This window comes from Haliotis rubra, unplaced genomic scaffold, assembly GCF_003918875.1.
Source record: "Haliotis rubra isolate DU_JTF1 unplaced genomic scaffold, ASM391887v1 Scf841, whole genome shotgun sequence".
Classification (NCBI taxonomy): Eukaryota; Metazoa; Mollusca; class Gastropoda; order Lepetellida; family Haliotidae; genus Haliotis; species Haliotis rubra.
The window spans coordinates 270,522-294,851 of record NW_025767570.1 but is presented as its reverse complement, the minus strand read 5'-3'; the positions used below and the strand labels follow the sequence as shown (position 1 = coordinate 294,851).

The 24,330-nt window shown below is 39.3% G+C and overlaps 1 protein-coding gene across 1 annotated transcript in view; it reads left to right on the top strand.

The window, feature by feature from the left end:
- The first annotated feature begins 761 nt into the window (after positions 1-761).
- The window catches only part of LOC124262511, a 110,294-nt gene continuing 86,725 nt past the window's right edge, over positions 762-24,330 (top strand). The window contains exon 1 of the mRNA XM_046697020.1: positions 762-945. Coding sequence (XP_046552976.1) covers positions 762-945 — 184 coding nt within the window. The remainder of the gene's footprint in view (positions 946-24,330) is intronic.

The window sequence follows — 24,330 nt, the reverse complement described above, 5'->3', positions numbered from 1 at the left end:
AAAATCACTGAAATCGCAGTCTAACATTACATTCAAGGGGATTATCTGACTGTTGAGAAAGATTCTCATACTTTGTCATATAGTTTCATTTCTTATAATTATGACTGCTGACAGAAACGTTGAGACAATGTTATACACATACAAAATGGCGCGTGTTAATTAATTTCTTCAACCTAAAGGAGCAGACACCAGGAACTGTAAATGACCACCAAATGCCGTTATTTGGAAATACCCCTCATGGTTGAAATACAAATCGTTTGTTGACTCCCGCAAGCATGGCGGCGGTGGGGTAGACTAGTGGTTAAGGCGTTCGCTCGTCACGCTGAAGACCCGCGTTCGATTCCCCACATGGGTAGAATGTGTTAAGCCTATTTCTGGTGTTCCGCGCCGTGATATTGCTGGAATATTGCTAAAAGCGGCGTAAAACCAAACTCACTCACTCACTCCCGCAAGCATGGACATTGTGCTTCGTCGTTTTTCTTATTTATAAAGCTGCATCTTTATAACAGGAAAGTCATCTAGAAGACGACAGTAAGTTTCCAGCATCGATAATCGATAGTGAATGTGTGAGTTAAGGGTGCTTAGTGAAGGATTCAATACAATTGAATCTTTCTGTTGAAACTGTTCAGAGAACAACCGATGATGAGAGGAACATTTCTATTTCTGGTTTTGCCAACTCTTGCTGTATCTGAAACATGCTTTCATGCTTTTTCGGCAAAAAAGTTGATGCTTATAAAGACAAAAGGATTTCCCAGTCGGAAATGTGGACTGTTAACAACCTGACCAAACTTCAATGTATGTCCGAGTGCCTGAAGGCCAAATATTGCGTCAGCTTCCACTTCAGTCCTTCCGGACCAGTTTGCGTGGCTCTACGGGAACGGTTTGAGGGATCCAGCGTTGCCTCCACGAACGCCCTTGGGTATCAGCTCTATCAAACCAATAAACGTAAGTTATTGAAATTGCTCAATGTTTTAGGACAATCAAAATGTACTGTGTTTGAGGAAATGATTCTGTAGGCATCACATTGTTTATCCAGTTCAAGATTATCTTTGCTTTGTTGTCCCCCGCCGCAACGCGGAACGGGGAACTATGTAGTCAGCGGCGTCTGTCCGTCCGTCCGTACGTCCGTACAACGTCCCGATTCTTTTTAACGCGATATCTCATGAACTGTTGTACCCAGTGTCTTCAAATTGGTGACAGCCTACATTGGGGATTAAGCAGACACCAGTTTATTTGGGTGAACTTGACCTTATCTTCAAGGTCACCATGACACTTTGAACACTTTTCAAACTCTTGTTAACGTGACATCTCATTGACTGTTGTACCCAATGTCTTCAAATTTGGTGACAGCCTACATTGGGAGATTACGCATTCACCAGTTCATTTGGGTTACCTTGACCTTATCTTCAAGGTCACCACGACACTTTGACCGCTTTTCAAACTTATTTAAGCGCTATATCTCATAAAACATTGCACCCAATGTTTTCAATTATGTTGACAGCCTACCTTTGGTGATTATGCAGACACCAGTCAGTTCAGGCATCTTGTATGTGACCAAAAATAAAAAGCAGTAAATATAGATATTCCATTCTTTAGCGGCGGGGTACATTGCAATATCAGCGGCAAACACTTGTTAATATTTGAATTTCCTTGATCTGAAAATAAAGGTTGTCAATATATCGAGTGAGGTAACTGGGAGGTATCACCCTGTTCGGGTCCGTCGCTAACCTGGTAGAGGCTCAAAGCGTAATTTTCTATTGATGCACCTAAATACCATGGTAAACAAATAAACTAATACGGGCCCATTGCACTGTTCATCGACACATCGAGCACATATACACATTACATGTCGAGTTCAGTATTGTTCTTGGTATCCAAAGAACACCTTTCTGTGTTAATGTTTCGTTGACGAATGTATTGGTTGTACCAAAATTATGTTAGTTGCTTGCTGTCTTTGTGAAACACGCTCAAGGATGTAGTGTCCACACTGTTACTGGTGGGATATCAATTACCTCTTTACGACTTTACAATCTCCCCCAAAGAACTTTGATGATGTCCAAGTCGGCGAGAACTGAAAGCAACAGATTCACATTCCTTTATTGTCCTCCTATCAATGTTTATGTACATCTAAGTTCAGAAATCAGTATGGTTTTTGTCTTGTCTATCCCAATTCATTATGAAGTTTCATTTTATGGCCTGTTTAAAAATATATTTTGGAGTTTTTTGGGAGTCGTTCAATCATTAATCTCTTGCTTAACGCGTAGTGCCTTAAGGGTTATGTGACACTGAACTGATGCTTACAGGGCGTCGACTCTTTCAACAGTGGGATATTCCTATAACATATTGCTTTATGTGAATTTGTATAGAAAAAAGCTTTGAAAATCATGATATCTAACACTTGTAATAATCAGTAAGAAATAAGATCAACGAGACATTCTGTTTAAGCCTCTCTGGCTTTGAGACATTTTGTTCCAGTCCCTCTAGCTTAACCATCACTTTATAGAATATAACCCTGTTATTAACCCTGGGGGATGTTCTTTGTTTAATGAGACTGGCAAAGTGACCTTGCAAACTTCAAAAAGCACCTACAATATTAGAGGCACCTTCTACTTCGCTGTATGTATTCCTGTTTTGGATATTTAATCAATAAAGTATCACCTATACTGATGTCTACCTTTCGAATGTCTTCTAATGTACTTAAATATGCTGGGGACGCCTTAATGGTGCAGCTGCATCTGCTGACATTCTTCCCTCAGTAGGTGAAGTTCCATTATTACTCCAACAATATTTCTTCAATAGAGATGTTTTACCAAAGATGTCAAACTTTGAGAATTTCAGTATAAATCTGTGTGTCGTATTGTCTTTACTTGGATGCAATGAAAACAAATGAAATGAGTGAATGGAGATATGTACACTTTCTGCAAAACTTTAAAGCAACAGTATTTTATATGTTTATCTAAACTGCACTGATATTATAGAATTTTAGCTGAACTTCGAATAATTCTTGAAGTCTCACCTTGGCAGAATGGTCAATGTACATATACTTTGCAACTCTGAAAATGGGAAACTAGTTTTCAGATGTATATTCTCTGGATTATTATTCAAAAGATCATAATAAATTGTCAAAATATTGCACGTCATTTTCACTGACCGAGATTCACCACGGCACACATGAAGTAATCGAATGACAAGTTGCTGATTGGTCATCTGTTCTAATATACTGAGCAAAACTGAAAACTTGACTCTCGGGATTTTTGGACTAAATTTTTAACATTAGGTATAAGACAATTCTTTTAGTTGTATGCTGTGCACAGAACATCTTGACAGAGGGGAAAAACAATCTCGCCGGTACTCTCCAAAAATTAAGTTCACAGAGTGGATAACAATTCGATTGAGGTCTTCAGTAAGGACCCAGCGCGTCGTGTTCAATAGGATTGAGGTCGGGGCTACGCGACGACCAATCCAGAACTTGAATTTCATAGAACACTCTGTGTACGAATGTGGTCAATCAGTGTCTTGTTGGAACGTCAATCCAGGGCCATGTCTCTGCATAAATGGAAGCAGGACAGATTTAAAAATTTGATCCCTGCACTGAGCAGCATTTAAGTTCCCTCGAACGGCAACAAGGGGAGAATGTCCAAAAACGCGAAAAACGAACCCCATACCATTACTCCACCAAATCTGTCCACGTCATGGAAGCGACCACAGACTGACCAGCATAAAGCCTCCCCATAGCACGTTGACGTTCTTGTTTTGCAAGGCGTGGCATTTCCAAACAAAGTTTAAAGTGAAAGTTTCATTTCTTTTTCCAGTTCACATTCAATGTGCGTGTTCAGTTGAAACAAACATGCACCGAATGGCCTCATTAATTTGCTTTTCAAACGTGCATTTCGTTCTTTCATCTTTATAGGCTGCAAAGTTAAGGTTTGTACGTACAATTTCACGAAATTAAAGCATTCACACTGTTAACTCCTGTTTTATATACAATTTTTTTGGATTAAACGGTCAAAGAAATATGTCAAAATTTATCAGTGTCAAGTTTTAAATTTTCCGGAGCATATGTTTTGCATTGCCAAGCATTGTCACCCCATTGAATAATTTATAGTATGTATTGTGGCCTTGGGAATGTTCATCCACTCTTCTTACGTGATTGTGCCAGCTGTTGGAGGTTCTGTGGCTGCTGCTAACGTGATCAAAGACGTTGATTCAGAGCATTCAGTAAATGTCGGATGATGTTCAGATCTTGAGGGCCATAGCGGTACATGGATGTCGTGGATCCTGCCGTGTGCGATTAGACGATGTAGTGTCGCAAGGATAAAACTTTATCAGGTTGACCTTGTGTCGTGAAATTGCCTTGGACCACAGGACCAAAGGCCGCATAGTACTGCACTGAAATATACGCTGACACTGAAGGAAATACATGATACATGTATAACTGGATTTGCGCATGTTTGCAGATATTTCCTAACTTCTGGCATACATTTCATACCTTTGAGACATACGCTCATCGTATATTTTGGTATGCACAAGCAAATCTTTCATGTATGCTATGACCGGATTTTCAGGTATTTCCATGCATGAATTAAAAAACAGGAACCCCAGCAAATACATGATCGCAGAGTACTTCCAACGCTTTTCGTTTAATTGCAATGGGCGCTCAAATTTCCCATTCCAGTATTGTATTTTGCACCATTACAATGGCTCTTTCTCTCTCTCTTCAGCTGTTAATCGTGGAACATAGAAATTTCATTCTACAATGGGGAAAATCATGTACACTTTTAAAGTTTCACATGTTTACAAACGCAACTTGGATATTTATGTATCATGTTGTTTCCCGGGTTAATAGTTGAAAAATGGTGACTATAAATGGTTTATCTTTGTCTCAAAGCAGAATTTTGTTTCAACCTTTCTCTTGGACATCTAAGTCATTGTTATTGGTTTATTTTGGCATGGACGAAAATGGGACAATTCAACATTTCTGTAAAAGATGCATTTCACGTAAATATGAATGCATTTGAGATTTGTTTTTCGTGATTTGCATAAAGCTGTGTTGTTAAGCTTTCTTGTCAACTAATACTTTCTAACATATCTTTGATAGTTTTTAAGTAATTCACAAATGTCAGAGGGTAACGTTTCTTTTGGTGTTTAGTGTATATGAACGGGTTTTAAATGTTCATTTTACTGGTGTTCAAACAAGATGATGATATGTTTCCATCATGTGAAATACTTGGTTCACGTAACTTTATTTCCACACATTTTAAAAGGTTTGAAATCATCATTCATGTGACATCATTAATTTTATTATCTGAAGAGCCTGGCAACAGCATTATGCAAGGTTACATATGTGAGATTTCTTAACAACGCTCTACATTAGTCGAATTAAGTCGAGAGCATTTAATGATACTAATAAACTTACTTTCATTAATTTGCAAACTCCAAAACATGAAAAAAAGCATGTATCTTGGGTAACAGTAAATATTTGGCCAATGGGCGAGATATTTTGATATCGCTCTTTATTATCCGAATTAAGTCAAAATGAGTTGACTTTTGTGTCATGGTACTTACAAACACACCTGTATTCATTTTCAACCCCCAAAACATTAATTCTGGGCGAAACTAAACACTCTCGCCCATGGGCCTGTCCATGGGTAAGCAAGTTTAAATGTTGAGTTTTCGAAAAAATATTTTTCACTGTTTCATCCTTATCATATATTTATGACATTAGCACGTTCAAATTTGTCAAATCCCTTGTCAGCAAGTGGCCACGGTGCGGAGAGTTTCTGTACTTTAGGATTTCCAGAAATTAATTTGTGACGTGTTGTATGTTGCACATGCTGGAAGCCATATGAAACCACTGGCCAGATATGCACACCTGTGAAACACATGTAAATACACAGCTGAGTGTTTGTCTATTTTAATACGGGTGTAAATCTGACAGATAGATTTCAAACATTGTTCATATGGGCGCCGGATGAAACGACTCGTCGACTCGGACCTATACATGCGGCGCCTATATGGTTCCTCGTCATCTTTCCTGAAACCCTACACGATCCCGTCCTGCTGTAACTAGTGTTGGTTGGTTTGTCGCTTAACGCTGCACTCAGCAATATTCCAGCTATATGGCGGCAGTCTGTAAATAATGGAGTGATAATCCAGACAATTCAGTGATACACAGCACGAGCAGCGATCTACGCAACTGGAATACAATGACACGTGTAAACCAAGCCAGCGAGCCTGAACAACCAAACCCGTTAGTTGCCTTTTATGACAAGCATGGGTTATTGACGATCAATTCTCACCCGGATCTTCGCAGGTGGTATTGATTAAAAGTAAACAATATAGTTAGTAGGCACATCAAGTTTAAACAATAAACAATGGAAACGTTTTCTGTTGAACAGAAGAACAAGTATTATGCTTACTTATGTTGTCAGAAGAAAGGAACTTATCCAGGAAAGGGAATAAATGAGACTGGTGAAAGGGATGATGTAAACATCAACAATAAGGCTTGCGGTATCGATGTTGTACACCAATATATAAATGTTGTACATGAGTACTAGTATATAAAAAGCAACGCTTGATACTCTCATGCATGTGCATGTTGGTTATTTAATTGTATGTTTTACCGTGGAGTTTATCCTGAATGTGGTTAGTTGGTTACATCAAACCAATCTTTATATTGATGTCTAATATATACTAAGCAGCAAAAGAAACGTCAGTTTGGAATTTTACTTCGCAGAAAAGGAAAACTGTAAACTCATTTAATGTATTGATTGTAATATTTTTGACAACATCTTCAACTTTACCAGAGCAAAGACATTCCTTCCCAAACTCAGAATTGAACCCAGGAAAAGGTCTCAAAAACGCAACCTGATCTCGGAGATGGTACGGTGTTTTCCATGTTTTTCATGCAACTCATGCTGCACGTGCTTTTCACAGGGACCAGCCGTATAAAATGCACCCCTAAACCTGGTTGCAACATTCACATTACAACGTCAGCAGGATGCCGCGACTCACGACATCTGAGAGGAACCAGGCGCTAGGAAGACTTGAAGCCGGCCACACTGCACAAGCCGTTGCCAATCACTTCCAGGTCGACGTTCGGACCATCTACAGGATGCAGCAACGTTCCCGGGCCAACAACACCACAAATGATCGCCCCGTACTGGCAGAACAAGGGTGACCACAAGACGACAAGACCGCCATGTTGTGCGACAGCATGTACAGAATCCCTTCATGCTGGCATCCGAAACAGCGCGCCGGACAGTGGGAACACACAATCAGTACTGACATAGTACGCCGACGTCTTAACAGCGGGAACCTCCATTGCCGTAGACTTTACCGTGGACCTATCCTCACCCCTCGTCATCGGCGTGAACGTCAACAGTTTGCCCTACAACACCAAAACTGGCGATACAGGCAAGGGAGAACTGTTCTGTTCACTGATGAGAGTTGGTACTGCGTATCAACTGCAAATGGCAGAACAAGAATATGGCGACGACGTGGCCAGCGTTACTCAGACCAATGTGTTATGGAAAGAGACTCATGGGGAGGTGCAAGCATCATGGTATGGGGTGGAATAGGCCTGAACCAGAGAGTGTGTCCTGTGGTGTTCCAGGACCTTGGTCCAGGGAGAGGAGGCGGCATTACAGCGGTGCGCTACATCGACCAAGCTCTCAGACCCCACGTCATACCACATTTCGTACATCACCGGAATAACATTTTCCAGCATGATAACGCCCGGGCCCATACTGCCAGAGCTACACAGGACTTCCCACAGCAGAACGATGTCAGCATTATGCTGTGGCCAGCCCTTAGTCCTGATTTAAACCCAAATTGAACATCTTAGAGATGAAATTCAGAGGAGACTGAATAATGTCATACCAAGGCCGAACACTGCTGATTTATAGCGCCAGGCCTTTCTCAGAGTGTGGTTCCAGGTGCGAATGGCCTTCATCAATCCATTGGTGCTCTCCATGCATAGACGCTGTGCTGCAGTTATTGCCGCTCGTGGTGGTCACACTAGATACTGAAGTCAAGAGTCTGAATGGACCGCAAACGGTCACGTAATGTCTTGAAATTGTGCTGAGTTATTCATTGATGTGTCCAAATATTGTACACAAAAACTGTTTTTGATCCGCTTATTATGCTCATTTCTGTAATGATTTGATTACAGTGTCTATCTAAATTTGAATTCGTACCGACGTTGTTTTTTTTGCTGCTAAGTATATATGAGTGACGAGTTTAAGCAGTTGAATGAAGCGTCCTTGAAATTTATTCTTGTGTCCCTTGCCACAAACAACGACAATTATTCATGCTGCTCTCAATATCCAGGCCCTCTGGTTTTCCCAATCATTGTTATTATGGAAATTTGTAATTGTGTTGACTTTGAATGATGATCGAAATGAATAGTGTGTCAGAAACATTATGCTTCAGAATGTGTTTTTCTTAAAATTCAGCGTTGGCCAAGGTAGGATCCGACTGTGAGCTAAATTTGGACTGTGTGTCCCTCCCTAACTCCCATTGTAACGACGGAGTCTGCAGGTGTGATGTGGGCTATGGGCCGGACGGAGGCATCTGCCGCATCCTCACCGGTATGTTAAATGACTGAGATCGATGAAATCCTTCCTTGGCGAATCAGTTTATCGGTGATCGGTCGGGTGTTACGTCAATGAGTGTTTGGATAAGAGACATGGAGTGAGTAAATGTGTGGATGAGTGACATGACGTGAATCAATGTCTTCTTGAGTGGCATGACGTGAAGCAATGTGTGGATGAGTTACATGACGTGAATCAATGTGTGGATAAGGGGCATGACGGAAATCTATGTGTGAATGAGTTACATGACGTGAATCAATGAGGGGATAAGTGACATGACGTAAATCAATGGATGGATGAGTGACATGCAAAACCACAAAAACACATACACAAGTTTTATTTATATCTTCGGAATTCATACACAATCACAGCACGGAAACTCCATTCAAAGGATCGTTATATTATCGTGAATCACCTACATATGTTCCTTTCTTATTCAGAATGTTCCACCTTCAGCAATACCTTTACCCTGTACCAAAACTTTATCCTCGGGGGCCACGGTATTTCGAACCGTGCGTTATCTAACGGCGAATCCTGTACCGATGACTGTATTACAACTAACGGGTGTAAGTGTGCTGACATGGATTTAAAAGGGAAGGTCTGCTACACGAACAGCCACACTTGGCTAGGAGTGCCTGTCAACAAGCATCACGACATTTTAGCATATGTCTTCTTTCAACGGGAATGCCTTTGGTGACCGACTAGAAGTTTATTAACATCTGGCAATTTATCATTCTAAATTGAAGAGTTTTGATCATTTTAAATAATGTTTAAAGACATAACAAATCTTCCACAAAATTATTGTTCGTTTGTAATTTGCAAGCCTTGGAGACAGTGTAATATAAAAAAAGAAAATAATCGACATGAATTGTTTTGAAGCATTGCCTGAACAAGTTATATGAAACAAATATTAGAGGGGAAAAGCTTCACGTCGGTGCTTTGTTCTCATATAAATAGTATTACTACAAATAGAAACATATATTATATGAATAAGAAAGACAAAAACAGTCCAGTCCGTTGAGAATTACATATACACTTTGACTTACCAGTTACTACACATCTGACTGACATCTAGTCATCAGGCAACAACATTCATAGAATAAGAGACAGACAAACATATCATATATATATATATATATATATATATGCATCTTAAGGCAGTGTTGTTTTGACTTCGGCTTTCTATTCACTTTTGACATAGGGATTGAAATTCGACATATCTGTTTTGGAGAATAGATGGATGTTCAAGCAATTAAAAGCCGTACGCGTGGATTATAAGCATACAAATGTGTGTCAATCGAGTAAGAGGAGAGCCCGTGGTCAGGTGTCTGGGCCGTGTTCAATCGACCAAAGCGCTGGTGCTTACTTTGTTTCCAAGGTTTATGTGATTATATATGGTACTCTCCCATTAGCAGTGACTACCGAACAAGCTCATTTATCACTCTATTGTGGATTATCGGAACAACATCTGACGATGACATCCAGAACAAAGCTTGTCTCTTCCTGCCACGCCTGATCGTATGGGGGCATGTTTAGCAGGATATTTGTTCTCGTATTTTCATGGATGGTTTTTGCTTTAGTACTTGAAAACTGCACAGTCCACACGTCTGTCTATTACCAATATGTGACAGACCCATCATTATTTAGCGGACTGGTAACAAGTGAAACAATTTGCTCAATTTACTCAGGCTGCTGTGGCTAAACTTCTATGGTATGGCATTACATGTAATGTGCACGGCCAAATATTCCCTTCTTTACGTAATTCATTCAACGCGAGACTCGAGATGAACTTTAACTTCATTTTGATGACACATTTTCGTGTTTGTGTTTGTTGATACAACACCTCTGGCTGTCAGAAATGTTGTAGTTTTGTTACACAATTGTACTCAGTAGTAAGGTGTGACTCACACCTTGCACCTTCAACGTCCAAAGATACCATTCAGTTCCTTCTGGAATGAAGGATGTGTAACCAAATTGGGTATATTCCTGGAAGGTGGTGGTGTTCAGACGTTGGCCTTGGGTAGCATTTCCCCCATCACATTCAAACTTGCAATTAACACGTCACAATTTAATTCTGGACTCACAAAAGTCCCAAATCTCTCCGCACTGTGGGCACTTTATGACAAGGGATTTGACCAATTAAACATGCAGCTGTTATGAATATATGCCTAGGATGAAAAAAATGATTTTTTTTTTCTTCGAAAACTTAAAATTTAAACTCGCTCCCCCATGGGCGAGAATGTTTAACTTAGCTCAGAATTCATGTTTTGGAGGTTGTAAATGAATGAGTGTATGTTTATAAGCATCATGACACAAATTTCAACTCAGTTTGACTTAATTCGGCTAATTTAGAGCGGTATTAAAACATCTCGCCTCACCTTTACTCAAAATACATGTTTTTCCTTGTTTTGAAGGTTGTACATGAGTGAGTGTATACTAATGAGTATCAGGAAACAAAAATCAACTCATTTTGACTTAATTCAGCTTTCATGTTTTTTAGGTAGCAAATGAATGAAAGTACGTTTGTAAGTATCATGATACAATTTTTTGACTTAATTCGGCTAATTTAGAGCTCTATAAAATATATATCGGCCATGGGCTAAAATATTTACTTTTATTCAAACCTCAGCAATACATGTCAGTCCACAATGGTCAAACAGTTTGACCCACTGGCAAGCTAACTTAATTTCACAATTAATTTGGTTTGGTTTGCGGAAAAACACTTGACAAAATTATTTCTACGATTTATGAAAAGAGAATGCGAATTGCCTCATTTTATCCTTTTGATCAGGGTTGGTTGAAAATAAATGTAATGAAAACAAATCACTGATGGACACGATTTGAGTGTGAGTGAGTTAATATATATCGTCAAATCGGCAATATTTTAACCATATTTTGAATTGAAGCAATTAAACATTGATGAGGAATAAATGTATTGTATCTAACCTGTCGTCAAGGGACAGTATAATATCCAGAATATCAATCAGATTTAAACCTAGCATTTAATATATTGTAAACACACCGGAATTAACCCGAGACCAAACGGGGCGGGATATAAATGATTTATTCTGCATGATGATTTGTAATACACCACTCAATATATATAATATCACTATTTGGACAATACACAAAATGAAAACAGGTTATAGACAGCCAGCAACTGAATGTAGATCACCATGGCGACCTACGGTACTTTTGCTACATGCGATAACCCAAGAAGGACTTACATGGTCACTTCATACATTGGCGATTGTGCACACATTTAGCCATCACTTAAAAACACAAGTATCCTACTATTATAAACCTGGTATATCTAATTTACTTCAAATGTTTTGAGATTTACGTACCCTCTCAAGAAGACAATACCTTTACACAGTCTGTTCAGCCTCCAAACTGTGAAACCCATGAAGGTCCGGGCTAGAATTGGCCTTCAGTAACCCATGCTTATCGTAAGAGGCGACTAACGGGATCGGATGGTCAGGCTCGCTTACTTGGTTAACACATGTCATCGGTTCCCAATTGCGCAGATCGATGCTCATGCAGTTGATCACAGGATTGTCTTGTCCACACTCGATTATTTACAGACCGCCGCCATATAGCTGGAATATTGCTGAGTGCGACGTACAATTAAACTCACTCGCTCACTCACTCCAAACTGAAAACTGGAAGACCTCCAGCTACCAACAATGTCAACAAGAACATAATGGACTCCCCTGCATCGATACATCTTCAAGACTAAACGAATTGACAAATTATTCTAGACCAATATTTGTACACAAATAATGAAATGTAACTGCAAATTCAAGGTTCCTAAGCACGTACAATGCACATTTATCCTACCTCATGTAAGAATGTCTGTCTCTTATTGATTCACGTGACCTTGAACAAATTACCACATATGCTGGGTGCACGGTCGTACACTGCTTGGGTGGTGTAGTACAAATCATCAGGCAGAATAAATCATTTATATCCCGCCCCGTTGAAAAAAACATGCATCCACGGCAGTCAGTGAACCGTGAAGCAGTAGTTCAAATCGACTAGTCAATACCATGTTAGTAAAATATTTGACTGAATTTCAGCTTGTTTTGATGCTATATTTACATGAAAAGAGATTTAAGATATTTTTACCTAGGATTATGTATATATACTCATGCCAATAATGGTTGTCACCCCCTTAATTTGTTTTAATTGGAGAGGGTGTGTGGGTTTGGTGTGTGTGTGGGGTTAGGGTGGGAAGGGGGCTGACAACCATTATTGGCATGAGTATATATGGTTTTATAAACATCTTTCTATGACGTATTTTTTTACCCCCTAGATAACAGTATCTCATAAACCTGTCAAGGCTGGATGCATGTAAAACATTATGTGTTTATTTTATATGTATCTTATATCTTGTGTACATACATGGGACACTTTAATAAACTATTTCTGTCTGTCAGTCTTTAAACATTCGTTAAGATAAATTATGTGTACTATTGTGATGCGGGGTATACGGGGATATATGAGTCACGTTTTATCCACCTAGCAGAAGGCATCAGTGACAGTGTGCTACTATTTATGATAGGAATTAATTTGACGTTTTTCCAGTTATTGTGTATTCTGTTATATTATATATGTACTGGTGAGGTATTAATAAAAGCAATGTTTTGTTTGTTTACCAAACCAGATTCTCTGAGCACATAAACATGTTTAAACCATATGGTCAAAATTGAAACACAATATGAACATGCACACAATAGCTAAATTATAAGGCACATCGTGCCAAACAAGGTGTTCAAGAGCATATACACATAAATGTCAATGTCTTTTACAGACTAATATGTGCACGTCTTGAGAAAGGTCAAAGTTCCTATTCCTATCTCAGTAAACAGGGTTGTTCAATCACACATATATACACACCAGTTTTGCATGACAAATAAGTTAATGCACAAAAGATCATTTTCCAAAGCTTGAAATTCAAGATTATTCATGTGCATATCTTGGTATATAAGGTTTTGCAATGCATTACCAATGTAAACAACAATATATTTACACCCTAATTTCACATCTCAAAGGACGTTTATACATATAATTTGTAATGGCGCAATATTGCCGATCTGACGTTAAATTTGAACTCCCTCACTCACTATACACATAACAAAAATCCTGGTCCTGATAGAGTGAGTACCCCAAACAGAATTCCAATTGGTCAGCTTGACACCTTATAAAACAATCAATTCGAGATTTCCTTAGAATGTGCGATATTTGGCTCCGCGTTATGCGCAGTCAGTCTTTTTCAACAAAATACCCTCACGAGCACCTGTACATCTCACACCTAGCCCAGTGTGATCAATGGATTGTATATATGGAAAGCAAAATACACATGAAAGTCGCTGCTGTTTAACTCCAATACACAAGACCAACGGATGGGACGGTATCCTCCCAAAACTTTAACATCCCAAAACTTCCACACGCCTTAGCATACTGACTACCTCAGTCTAATGGGGTTTTCCATTAATCAGTAATGAACACAAACCATCACTTAGTAATAAATTATATATTTTATTTTATAAGGCAGAGTTCTTAAAAAAAGTACATATGTTTTCTAGTTACATATAACAGTCTATGTCGAACATTTATATAGAACTCATGTCCTAAAGTGTCCAAGATTTCACCCGTACATTTGACAGTCTTAACCCTGTCACTCTGTACTGTTGTTGGAGCAAGTGGACGGTTCCGTCTCTGCTGTACTTCTGTCTTGATGAACCTGGAGAGTCTGGCGCAAAACACGGCTGTGATAGAGCCGTTACGGTAGTGACACCATATACCGCCACAGTGTCACTGCCGTAACATGCAGTCTTTTCTTTAAGTAAACATATTAAAATGGCTATTATTAAAAATGTAACTACCGTTATTGTGTCACTACCATAACAATTAATGCCAATGTCCATACCATAACATTATCAATTTCCATATTTGATTAAAATTGATTTATGTGTTTATGTTTGGATTTGGTAATGCAAGTATGTTTGGGACTAGAACTTCAAGTAAGCATAATACAATTCATATTCTCATCTTGATATTTGCAAATAAGAACTGACAGGAAATATTTGGCCTGTTGGCCCCTTTTAAGCAATAACTATAAAACTTCAAAACTCATTAGCCATGTTATATAGTAAAACTACATATTTTAATATAAATGTACATTAAATGTACTTTAAGCTTGCATAATTTATGTTTTGTATATTCAGAATTCGTAATCAACAATATTTCAAGTTAAAACAAGAAAACAAAATGTACATGTTTTGCCTACATGAAATATGCACGATTTTATATTATATATATATTTAAGATATATTAACTAATTGCTTTCTTCTCTACTAAAATCTCTACTCTGCTAAGTCAGGTGATGTATCATTATCCTTAGTTTCAGTTCAGTGCACTTCCCGGGCTTTCCTGTTAGATAAAAAGGGGTGATGAGGAGTTGTTGTTTTAACAATGTGTGGTAGTATTGGGATCTGGACGTTTTTGGATGTGGAAGTTTTGGGATATAACCGATGAGACACAACGACTTTTTCGGCGCAAATTGTCGCAGGCGCTTTGCGGAAATTACGTAATTGAACGCGGACATACACTAAACGTCATCGTTCCGCTCCGTGGCCTCGTCTTTGCGAGCTACACTGAACCACTCAACTGGGGTGAAACTGGAAATGAGGAAGAAACCAGCTAAATCAACATGTGGATGACAACACAATAACTTAAAAATCTCTCATGAGTTCCTATGACAATGCAATATCTGTTGAGACTATGATAATTTGAACAACGGAGACAGTTATATGGATATACAACTTCTTTATTATAATGTAAGCGGCGTTTCGGTGGTGTACCCCCAGCAGGCAGCAGCAGAGGGTTAACTGGGATTAGAAGACACACATGAATGAGCGTGCAGGGCAGGTTGTTCCCTGTGTAATATGGTCCAGGGTATTTAGGGTGCCCATAAATTTGACACTGTGACTTCATTCATTCATATATTTCAACATACATATTATCATAATCATCATCATCATAATAATCATCATCATGAATCTCATAAACAGTATTCTGAAATACAACCATTAGGCAATATTAGCACTGCCATCATGATACAAACATACATTATTACAAAATATCACATAATACACAATATCACATGCATACATCATTATTCATAGTCCCACAAGGTAAGATACACCGATGATGTGGAGTCTTGACATCATCTTGCAGCAGTCTATCCTCGCGGTCTAGCCGTTCTTCAGACCTTCTTAGGTCTCACACAACCACCACCCTGCAACTGCATCAATGTTATTTCTGTGTAGTTCTGTTCTGACTTTATCAGGCTGATATGTCAACGAGATAAGTGATGTGTTCAGTTTAACCATAACATCAATCATTAATTTAATCACTCACTCGTATTAGTGTCAGTTCAGGTGAGCTGTGTTCGCTAGCTCAGCTCAGTGGTAAGGTGAACTGGGTTCACCAGCTTATGGGTAACGCAAAAGTTTATCACCTGTTGTTTCAAAAGATTAGCACGGTCCAGTGACCTGGAACCTTTAAACAATACCTGCTTGCAAACTGGGGACACCCCGTTTCGGTGTAGCTGCTAAAACAGTTATCAATCAAGTGATGTCTACTGGGTAGTCCCGTAAGTTAGACTTTTGGGTCGAGGTAAAAATCCTTGGATGTTTGATGTTGTGACGACGGTGTTGTTTTAAGGGAATAAGACACTAGTTTTCTACAAAATGTAAAATGTGTTAACTCAGCTCCCTCAGGAAACGAAATAAGACACGTGTACCAGAATGTGAGTGAATTTGCCTGTTATGGCAAATGTACAATTAGACTTCAAAGTTTTCCCTACTTTTCGTGGTTGAAGATACCTTTGTGTAAATGGTTATATGTTCATAGTGAAAAAGAGGAAAAGGGGAGAATGGATCTCGTGAAAATGACTACAGAAAGACTGCATACAGATCAACACTTTCAACTGTCTTAACGATAAAATTTCTAAAATACATAGAGACCACAACCACGGACCTGTACACAACGAAGTCAAGGTAAATATTTTCGGCTGTAGCAAGCAATATTGACAATTTTTAAAAAGATAAAAAAGTAAAATCAATCTTGAATATATTGTGTATTCCTCATTGCCTACTATAAATATTTAATATTAATACTATGGATATTTTAATGCATAGTTTAAACATGTTTTCTTCAAGTAAACATGACGGGATTGGCAAACAAGCATAAACATGCATATCAATGCCGCTCCATAACAATAATACAATTACATAGATAGTGATGTACACTGTGTGCAAAACATAATGTGTGCAAATCATAATGGATATCTACAAGGGCAATATTAAAAATATTGCATGCAACTTACTCTCTGGTGTCCTCCGATCAGTTAGACGTCCCATTTGTCAGGCACGTTTAAACAACAAAAGTTATGGTTGGTTGCACTCAGGTACACTGCACTGTTACCGGTGTCATGCCGGGAAGGCTAAAATGTATTTTCAGATGTCCCGAGAAGGCTAAACTGTACGTTATTAAGTAATGGATTGATCCAAAGTTATGGATAATGACTTTTATACAACATATATATATCATTAATTAAGATAATTTAACAAGGATGTTTAGCAGTACAAACATGATCTTATTAAGAAGTCCGAGCTGTCTTTTGTGATATCAGCAAGGCCTTCGATCGTGTTTAGCACTCAGGGATGGTATCAAAACTTGAATCCATAGGAATAACTGGAAAACTATTGCTTTGGTTTGAAAAAATTATCTTACTGATAGAAAACAGTGAGGTGTTATTAATGGCCACAAACCAAGTCCAAAATCTGTATTAGCTGGTATTCCTCAAGGTTCTGTCTTGGGGACACTATTATTTCTCGTATATATAAACGATTTAACAAATGGAATAGTAAGTAAAATTAAACTCTTCGCTGATGATACTTCCCTGTACCTAGTACTTGAAGATCCGTTTCAGACTCAGACATTGCTTAATAATGACCTAGAACGTATTTCAGACTGGGCTAGCAAGTGGCAGGTTAATTACAATCCTGAAAAGACAGAAGCTATGTTATTCTCTAATAAGACTAATGCAAGTCCGAAACTTCAACTAACACTTAATAATACTCCGATTTCTGAAGTTTGTGAACATAAACACCTTGGTTTTATTTTACAAGTTGATGGAAAATGCCAGAAACATATTGATTATATACTAGCCAAAGCAACTCCGCTAATAAATTGTCAGAGAAGTTTGAAATACAGGCTGAACAGAATATCGCTTGAAACTATGTATAAATCATTTATTTTGCCTATCTTTGACTACTGTGATACAATCTGGGATAATTGTACCAAAGAGCAGGCTCATCTGATAGAGAAGCTACATTTAGATGCCTTTAGGACTATCTCAGGTGCAGTGAGAGGCACAAGTCACGAAAAACTCCATGCTGAGACAGGATATAGTTCTTTAGTCGAAAGGCGCCACTATCATAAATTATGTATGTTCTACAAACTGGTAAATGGGTTAACCCCACAATATCTCTCAATATGGGTACCACCAAATATTTCTAATCAAAGCAGCCATAATTTGCGAAACTCCGATAATCTCCAATGTAATGCAGGGCGTGTGTCTTACTTTAATAATTCTTTCCTCCCATCTACTGTTAAGGTATGGAATTCGCTAGACATCATTATTAGAAATGTTGAGTCATTATCAAAATTTAAGAAATGTATATCTTGTCACATGACATTATGCCCAATATTTAAAACTTATATATCATTTGGTCCCAGGCGAGGTCAAATTCTTCTCTGTCGTTTGCGCCTGGGCTGCATTGATCTTAATTCTCACTTGTTTGATAGATGTTTGTCAGAACCTGCTCCTGTGGAAACACTCGAGAGGATCCTTTCGATATTTCCTTCAGTGTCCTCTATATGATAGGTTTAGATTTAATAAATACTTCTTTCAAAATAATATAAGTTTACATGCTATTCTAAGCGGTGATGAATCTTTGTCCCAGTATGAAAACGAACTGATGATAAAATCGGTGTATAATTTCTTAAATGACTCCAACCATTTTCCATAAAGTGTGGTACAATATGCTGTACTTTGTTTGAAATTATTGAATTATTTATTTCCACAAATGTATTTATAAACGCATTTACATAGGCTGAAGCAGCCTGTTTGCTGGACCTTTTTCCTTTTGTATATTGTACACAGGGGGGTTGTGGCCCGTATCCGCCATTTTGTTTTTATGACGTCACATATGTGTGACCTATGTGTGACCTAATCGACTGCTGAACCCATAAGCCCCACCCTCCTTTGGGAGTTTCCTTCCGACCTAGGTGTGTGTGTGACCTTCAGGTTGACCTCACTTGACAGCGGGGCAATGATCTTGTACCGAGCTGACCTTGGGATAAACAACTTTCCCAGAGGTATTTTTAGACTCGTGTGTGGGCAATATAAGGCTCCCGAACAGTCCACATGTCATTCTCATCTCAATCGCCAGAGACAACGTCTCTTCTCCATGAAAACCGTTCTATGCTCTTTACTCTACTGGCTGTTGGTTGTGTAAACATAGAAAATGAACATGACTCATATTCAAGAAAACAGAAAGGATATAATTCACATCTTAGAGAAAAAACATAAAAGGGGAGCTGCTCTCTGACACTGCCTCACGTATGCTGTTCAGTGTCCATGTCCAGGGTGATGACTACGGTAGTTTGAAGTTAGAAGACCTTTACGATACACCTGACATGTGCAAGGAACACATTTTAAGAAAGTCATTGGTTTTACAAATAGACCTTTTTTGGTCTTTTCAGTTGTATGTTTTAATTTTTTAATTTGATGCTAGAGATATCTGCAGATTGAAATAGAAATATCTGTTTATGAATGGCATATCTATGTGACACATGTTTATATTTGTTTTCAATGTTTTCAGGATTTACTGTGGAACAATCGATTTTGCCCCAAAATATGTGATGAAGAAGATGTCAGCACCACGGGACGAGTGAACGTATTGTGTTTTAGCACTAACGATGACCGGAATTAAGGTCAATATGCATTTGAATGTGGGCCCAATGAGCAAGATTATGATCAGTCGAAACACAGTACTGCTTATGCTATAAAAGGTGAAACAGTACTGACAATTTGGTAAGAACATCCACCTCACAATTGCGAACATTGTTTTTGACGTCATTGAGGTTTTTATGACGCCCTGGTCATTGGTTTGAGTCTATTTTTAGAAAAGGCCCCTAGTAACAGGCTCCATGTTGATGATGACCATTTTTAGACTTCCCATAGCCTATATTTAGACTATAAGTCACGAGTGTAAAGCCATTCTTGGTTTAGGCAATGTACTATGCGGACGTGTTACCGCTGCTCTCCGATCTGGAATATCATGGATGTGTGTGAACATTACCCAGTCGACAAGACTGTCGTTGCCGAATGCTGTTCAATCAATACTGAATGGACTTCATTCCAGAAAAGACTCGATTCATTTCAGTCTTGGCCTGTGCAGATGAAAGAGACTCCTTGTCACATGGCCCAGGCAGGATTTTGTATACTTAATCAGAGGGGATACTTGCAACTGTTTTCAATGTGGTGTCTTTATCAAGAACTGGGAAGTAGATGGTGATCCTTGGGTCCAACATGAAAAGTGGTCACCACACTGTCCATATTTGTCCATGGTGGGAGTACCTCAGAAAAATTATGGCCCGCTGAGGTAGTCATGCGGATTTGTAAGGTGATGTAAAATACTGTATATTTGTGAATATAGAAATAAATCAAAGTTAAAAGTATAGATACTGAGTCAAAAAAGAAACTTCACAAAACGATATTTGAAAAATAATGAATATTTTTTCACTGATGATACATCTATGTATCCGAAATCGGATCCCTATCTTTCGACTCTAGAAAAACGTTAGCAAAACCCACTCAAACCCATCCATTCGTCGTGCAAATGACGTTAGTGCCAAATCAGGTTTTGCACGTGCAGTCGATCACGTGATCTTCGCATCGAAGTTTTCTTCATATGCACGTGTTTGCATTGGCCTCAAGAATTGAAAAAAACACTTTTAAAACACAGTTCTAACGGTACTTGAAATGCCACGATTGTCAAATGTTGGCATGTTGCAAGCGGGAAAATCAGTTATTGACGTCGCAAGAGCAATGGGATGTAGCCGTCGTACTGTTTATGACTTGCGAGGTAGTCTACAACAAACTGGCACCACTTCTGATCGCCAAAGGTCGGGTCGTCCACTAGTGACGTCACGAGCAGAAGACCGTCAAATCGTCCTACATGACCTACGTGACAGATTTCTGCCTGCTACACGAACCAGGGCTGAGATGTTTAGAGGTCGACTGTACTCAAAGACCATTTGAAATCGGTTGCGGGCTGCGAATCTCCATTCTCGACGTCCATATCGTGGGCCAATATTGACGCCGTTTCATCAACGTCAACGTCTGATGTGGGCCCAACGTCGCCTCCGATGGACCCAGAGAGACTGGAATGGAGTCGTCTTTAGCGATGAATCCAGATTGACCCTCAGATTCGCGGACGGCAGGCATAGAGTCTGGAGACGACGTCGTGAGAGGTATGCCCAATGTTGTGTACAGGAAGTCGACAGATTCGGGGGCGAAAGTTGTATGGTGTAGGGTGATTTCTGTTGGAACAACCGTTCCCGACTTCTGGTCATCCGTGGAAACCTCCCAGCTGCTGCTTACCGCGACCAGGTGCTCACCCCTGAACTTGTTCTTTTCATGGTGGCTCATGGCCCAGGTCTACAATTCCAGCATGATAATGCTCGGCCGCATACCGCGATGTTGACACGAAATTTCCTTCAAAATCGCTGGAATCAACGTCATGGACTAGCCATCGAGGTCCCCTGACCTGAATCCAATAGAGCACGTTTGGGAAGCACTTGGGAGAAGGCTTCGTGGTCTCAGGAACCAACCTCAGAATTTGCAGGAACTTGGCGCTGCCTTGCAAGAGCAATGGCACAGAATCCCCAACCACGTGTTAACAAGCATCAGGCAGTCGATGAGGAGACGGTGTTTGGCGGTGGTGAATGCGCGGGGCGGCCATACACGATATTGAACTGAGAGATTTCGCATTTTTCTTCTTGTGACTTGACATTCTGTATACCCATGTTTTGGAACGGCGGTGTAGCCTAGTGGAACTGATTATGGAACTGTCAGTGTATCGAGTACATCACACAGATCTCAGCAATGAAATAATGATATTTTAACCATCTTACCATCTCTTGTTCTTTTATAGTGCCCTGAAGAAAGAATGTGAAGTTTCTTTTTTGAGATTTACTCGAATACTAATCTCAATGAGATCCCAACCACGATAAGAGCTTGTTTTCTAGAATTTCTATGGCTAAGTATGTGTTGAAACATTTCGAATTTTTAAGGCTCATGTTAATGTTTCAAGGCATTGACGAGATTCGACAAGACATCTTAGAAATAAACAGAGAACAGATTCTTGCCGTCAATGGTATTATCAATAGGTTATTAAAGGGGAGATTACCAGTGACTCGATATGAAAGGTGTCGTTTCCTGGGGAAAAAATATAGAAATAACTATCTAGCTGTGCTACGAAGATTAGTTCACCTCCTGTGGACGACAGACAGTATGTGGAAGAGTCTTTTTGCCAGTTACATGTCAATCTTAGCATTTGCTTTGAAACCACAGTTTGTCAATGCACCAGATGAGGTCATTCAAAATGCCTGGTTGCTAGATAGAGCATTGGCTTAGTACATCTGGTACACCCGTCTTAGGTTTAGTTTGTCATTCCGGGGGAAGAGCATGTATGATGATCCAAAACAAACTGTTAGTGATGTTGAAAGCTATACCAAGCCATGAAAGGTCAATTCAAACCATGCATATCAATATAACAGGCCACGAGAGCAATCTAGGTTCATTTAGCAGCGGACCAGTGACAGTGACACATCACCTCAAGTCACTCCCGTTTTCATCATGAATAATCCACAATACAAACTCTTCGTACCCGATGCCGATAAATGGACCCGCTTTTATATGCTAAGGGCTAAAGGGAAAGGAGATCCTTATCATTCTACAATATGTGGAGGAGAAAAAATCTGCCATGATGTCTGTGGATTGATATTTGGAACTGTACGATCCAGAGTGGAAGAAAGGCAAACAAAATACAGAAACCTCAGAAGAGCCTAAGATTAATTTCGTTACTCCTTCTCAACAAATGGTCGAGCAGGCCAAGGCTCTTATTCAGATGCAGAAGAAAGGGGGATCTAAAGCTGGAAAAAACAGTTCCTCCCAGAGACCCATGAAGAAACGGAAGACGACTTTTTAGATAAAAGCAGCCAGTAGACAGGTTCCCTGCAATTTAGACTCGGACCACCATGCAGTCAAGAACGTGTCCCGTGTGCTATCATACTTTTTCCAGGACAGACAATATGTTGAGACATAGAAGACAGAAACATCAACAGCCCTCTCCTCCTCCTCCTCCTCCTCCTTCCTCTCCTCCTCCATCACCACAAGTACCATCACCTTTGATGTAACCAGTGCAACCACATTCATCAGAAAGTACTACCCAGTCATTGGAAGAATTTAGATCAATTCATTCATTTACCATGATCGTCTCAGGGCCCACCTCCTGTGGGAAAATCTACTTAGTTAAACAGATTCTAGAGCGAATGAACATTAAACCGTATCCTGAGCGTATTATATGGTTCTACAAACGATGGCAGCCTTTGTATAACACCACTCAAGACTGTGTTTATCCCTATGTGGAATTTCATCAAGGCATTCCTTCTCACCTCGAAAAGGATGCGTTTCTGGACCCCAGTGTTGTGAACGTTGTTGTGCTCGATGACTTAATGTCTACTGCCAGCAAAGATCCACGCATTACAGATCTTTTTACTGAAGGAAGTCATCATCGTAATCTCTAAGTGATAGCCTTGAACCAGAATTTGTATTCATAATGTATTGTACCTGTGAAGGCCCAGGTTAGAATGAACCTTCAGTAACCCATGCTTGTCGTAAGAGGCGACTAACGGGATCGGGTTGTCAGGCTCGCTGGCATGGTTGACACATCTCATCATCATATCCCTATTGGGTAGATCGATGCTCATGCTGTTGATCACTGGATTGTCTGGTCCAGACTCGATTATTTACAGACCATATAGCTGGGATCTTACTGAGTGCAAGATAAAACTAAACTCACTCACTCACTTAATGCATTGCTAGAGGATTGACATGAGACAACTGTTTGTTGTACAAATCTTTGTTTTACAACTGATAAATAATCCTCCCTATGTCACTGAATACATTTAACCTACAATGCAATTCTTAACACCAGGAGGTCCCAACCTCTTCATACCCCACACAATATAGTCACAAGAAGCTTACACCAGTATTTCATTGTACTGTCTGTGGAATAAGAGTGGCTAATGGCATATGAGTAACCTACGTGTCACATGATGTAAACAAAGTGTCATATATAGCATTCATGGACATAAGATGTTTTTTTTTATGTTTGCAGTTTGAGAGTAAAGTTCAACTTTAAAATTTTGAGTAAAAGCATTGGAAAGTTTTACAGGAGAACACATGTAGGTTTGGTTTCTTATAGAGGAATATATAGGACAAATGCTAAATTATTTCATCACTGTACAACCACTTGACACCCTACTTGAAATAATCAGTGACTATCAGTCCTCAACTGCTTACTATTTCCTG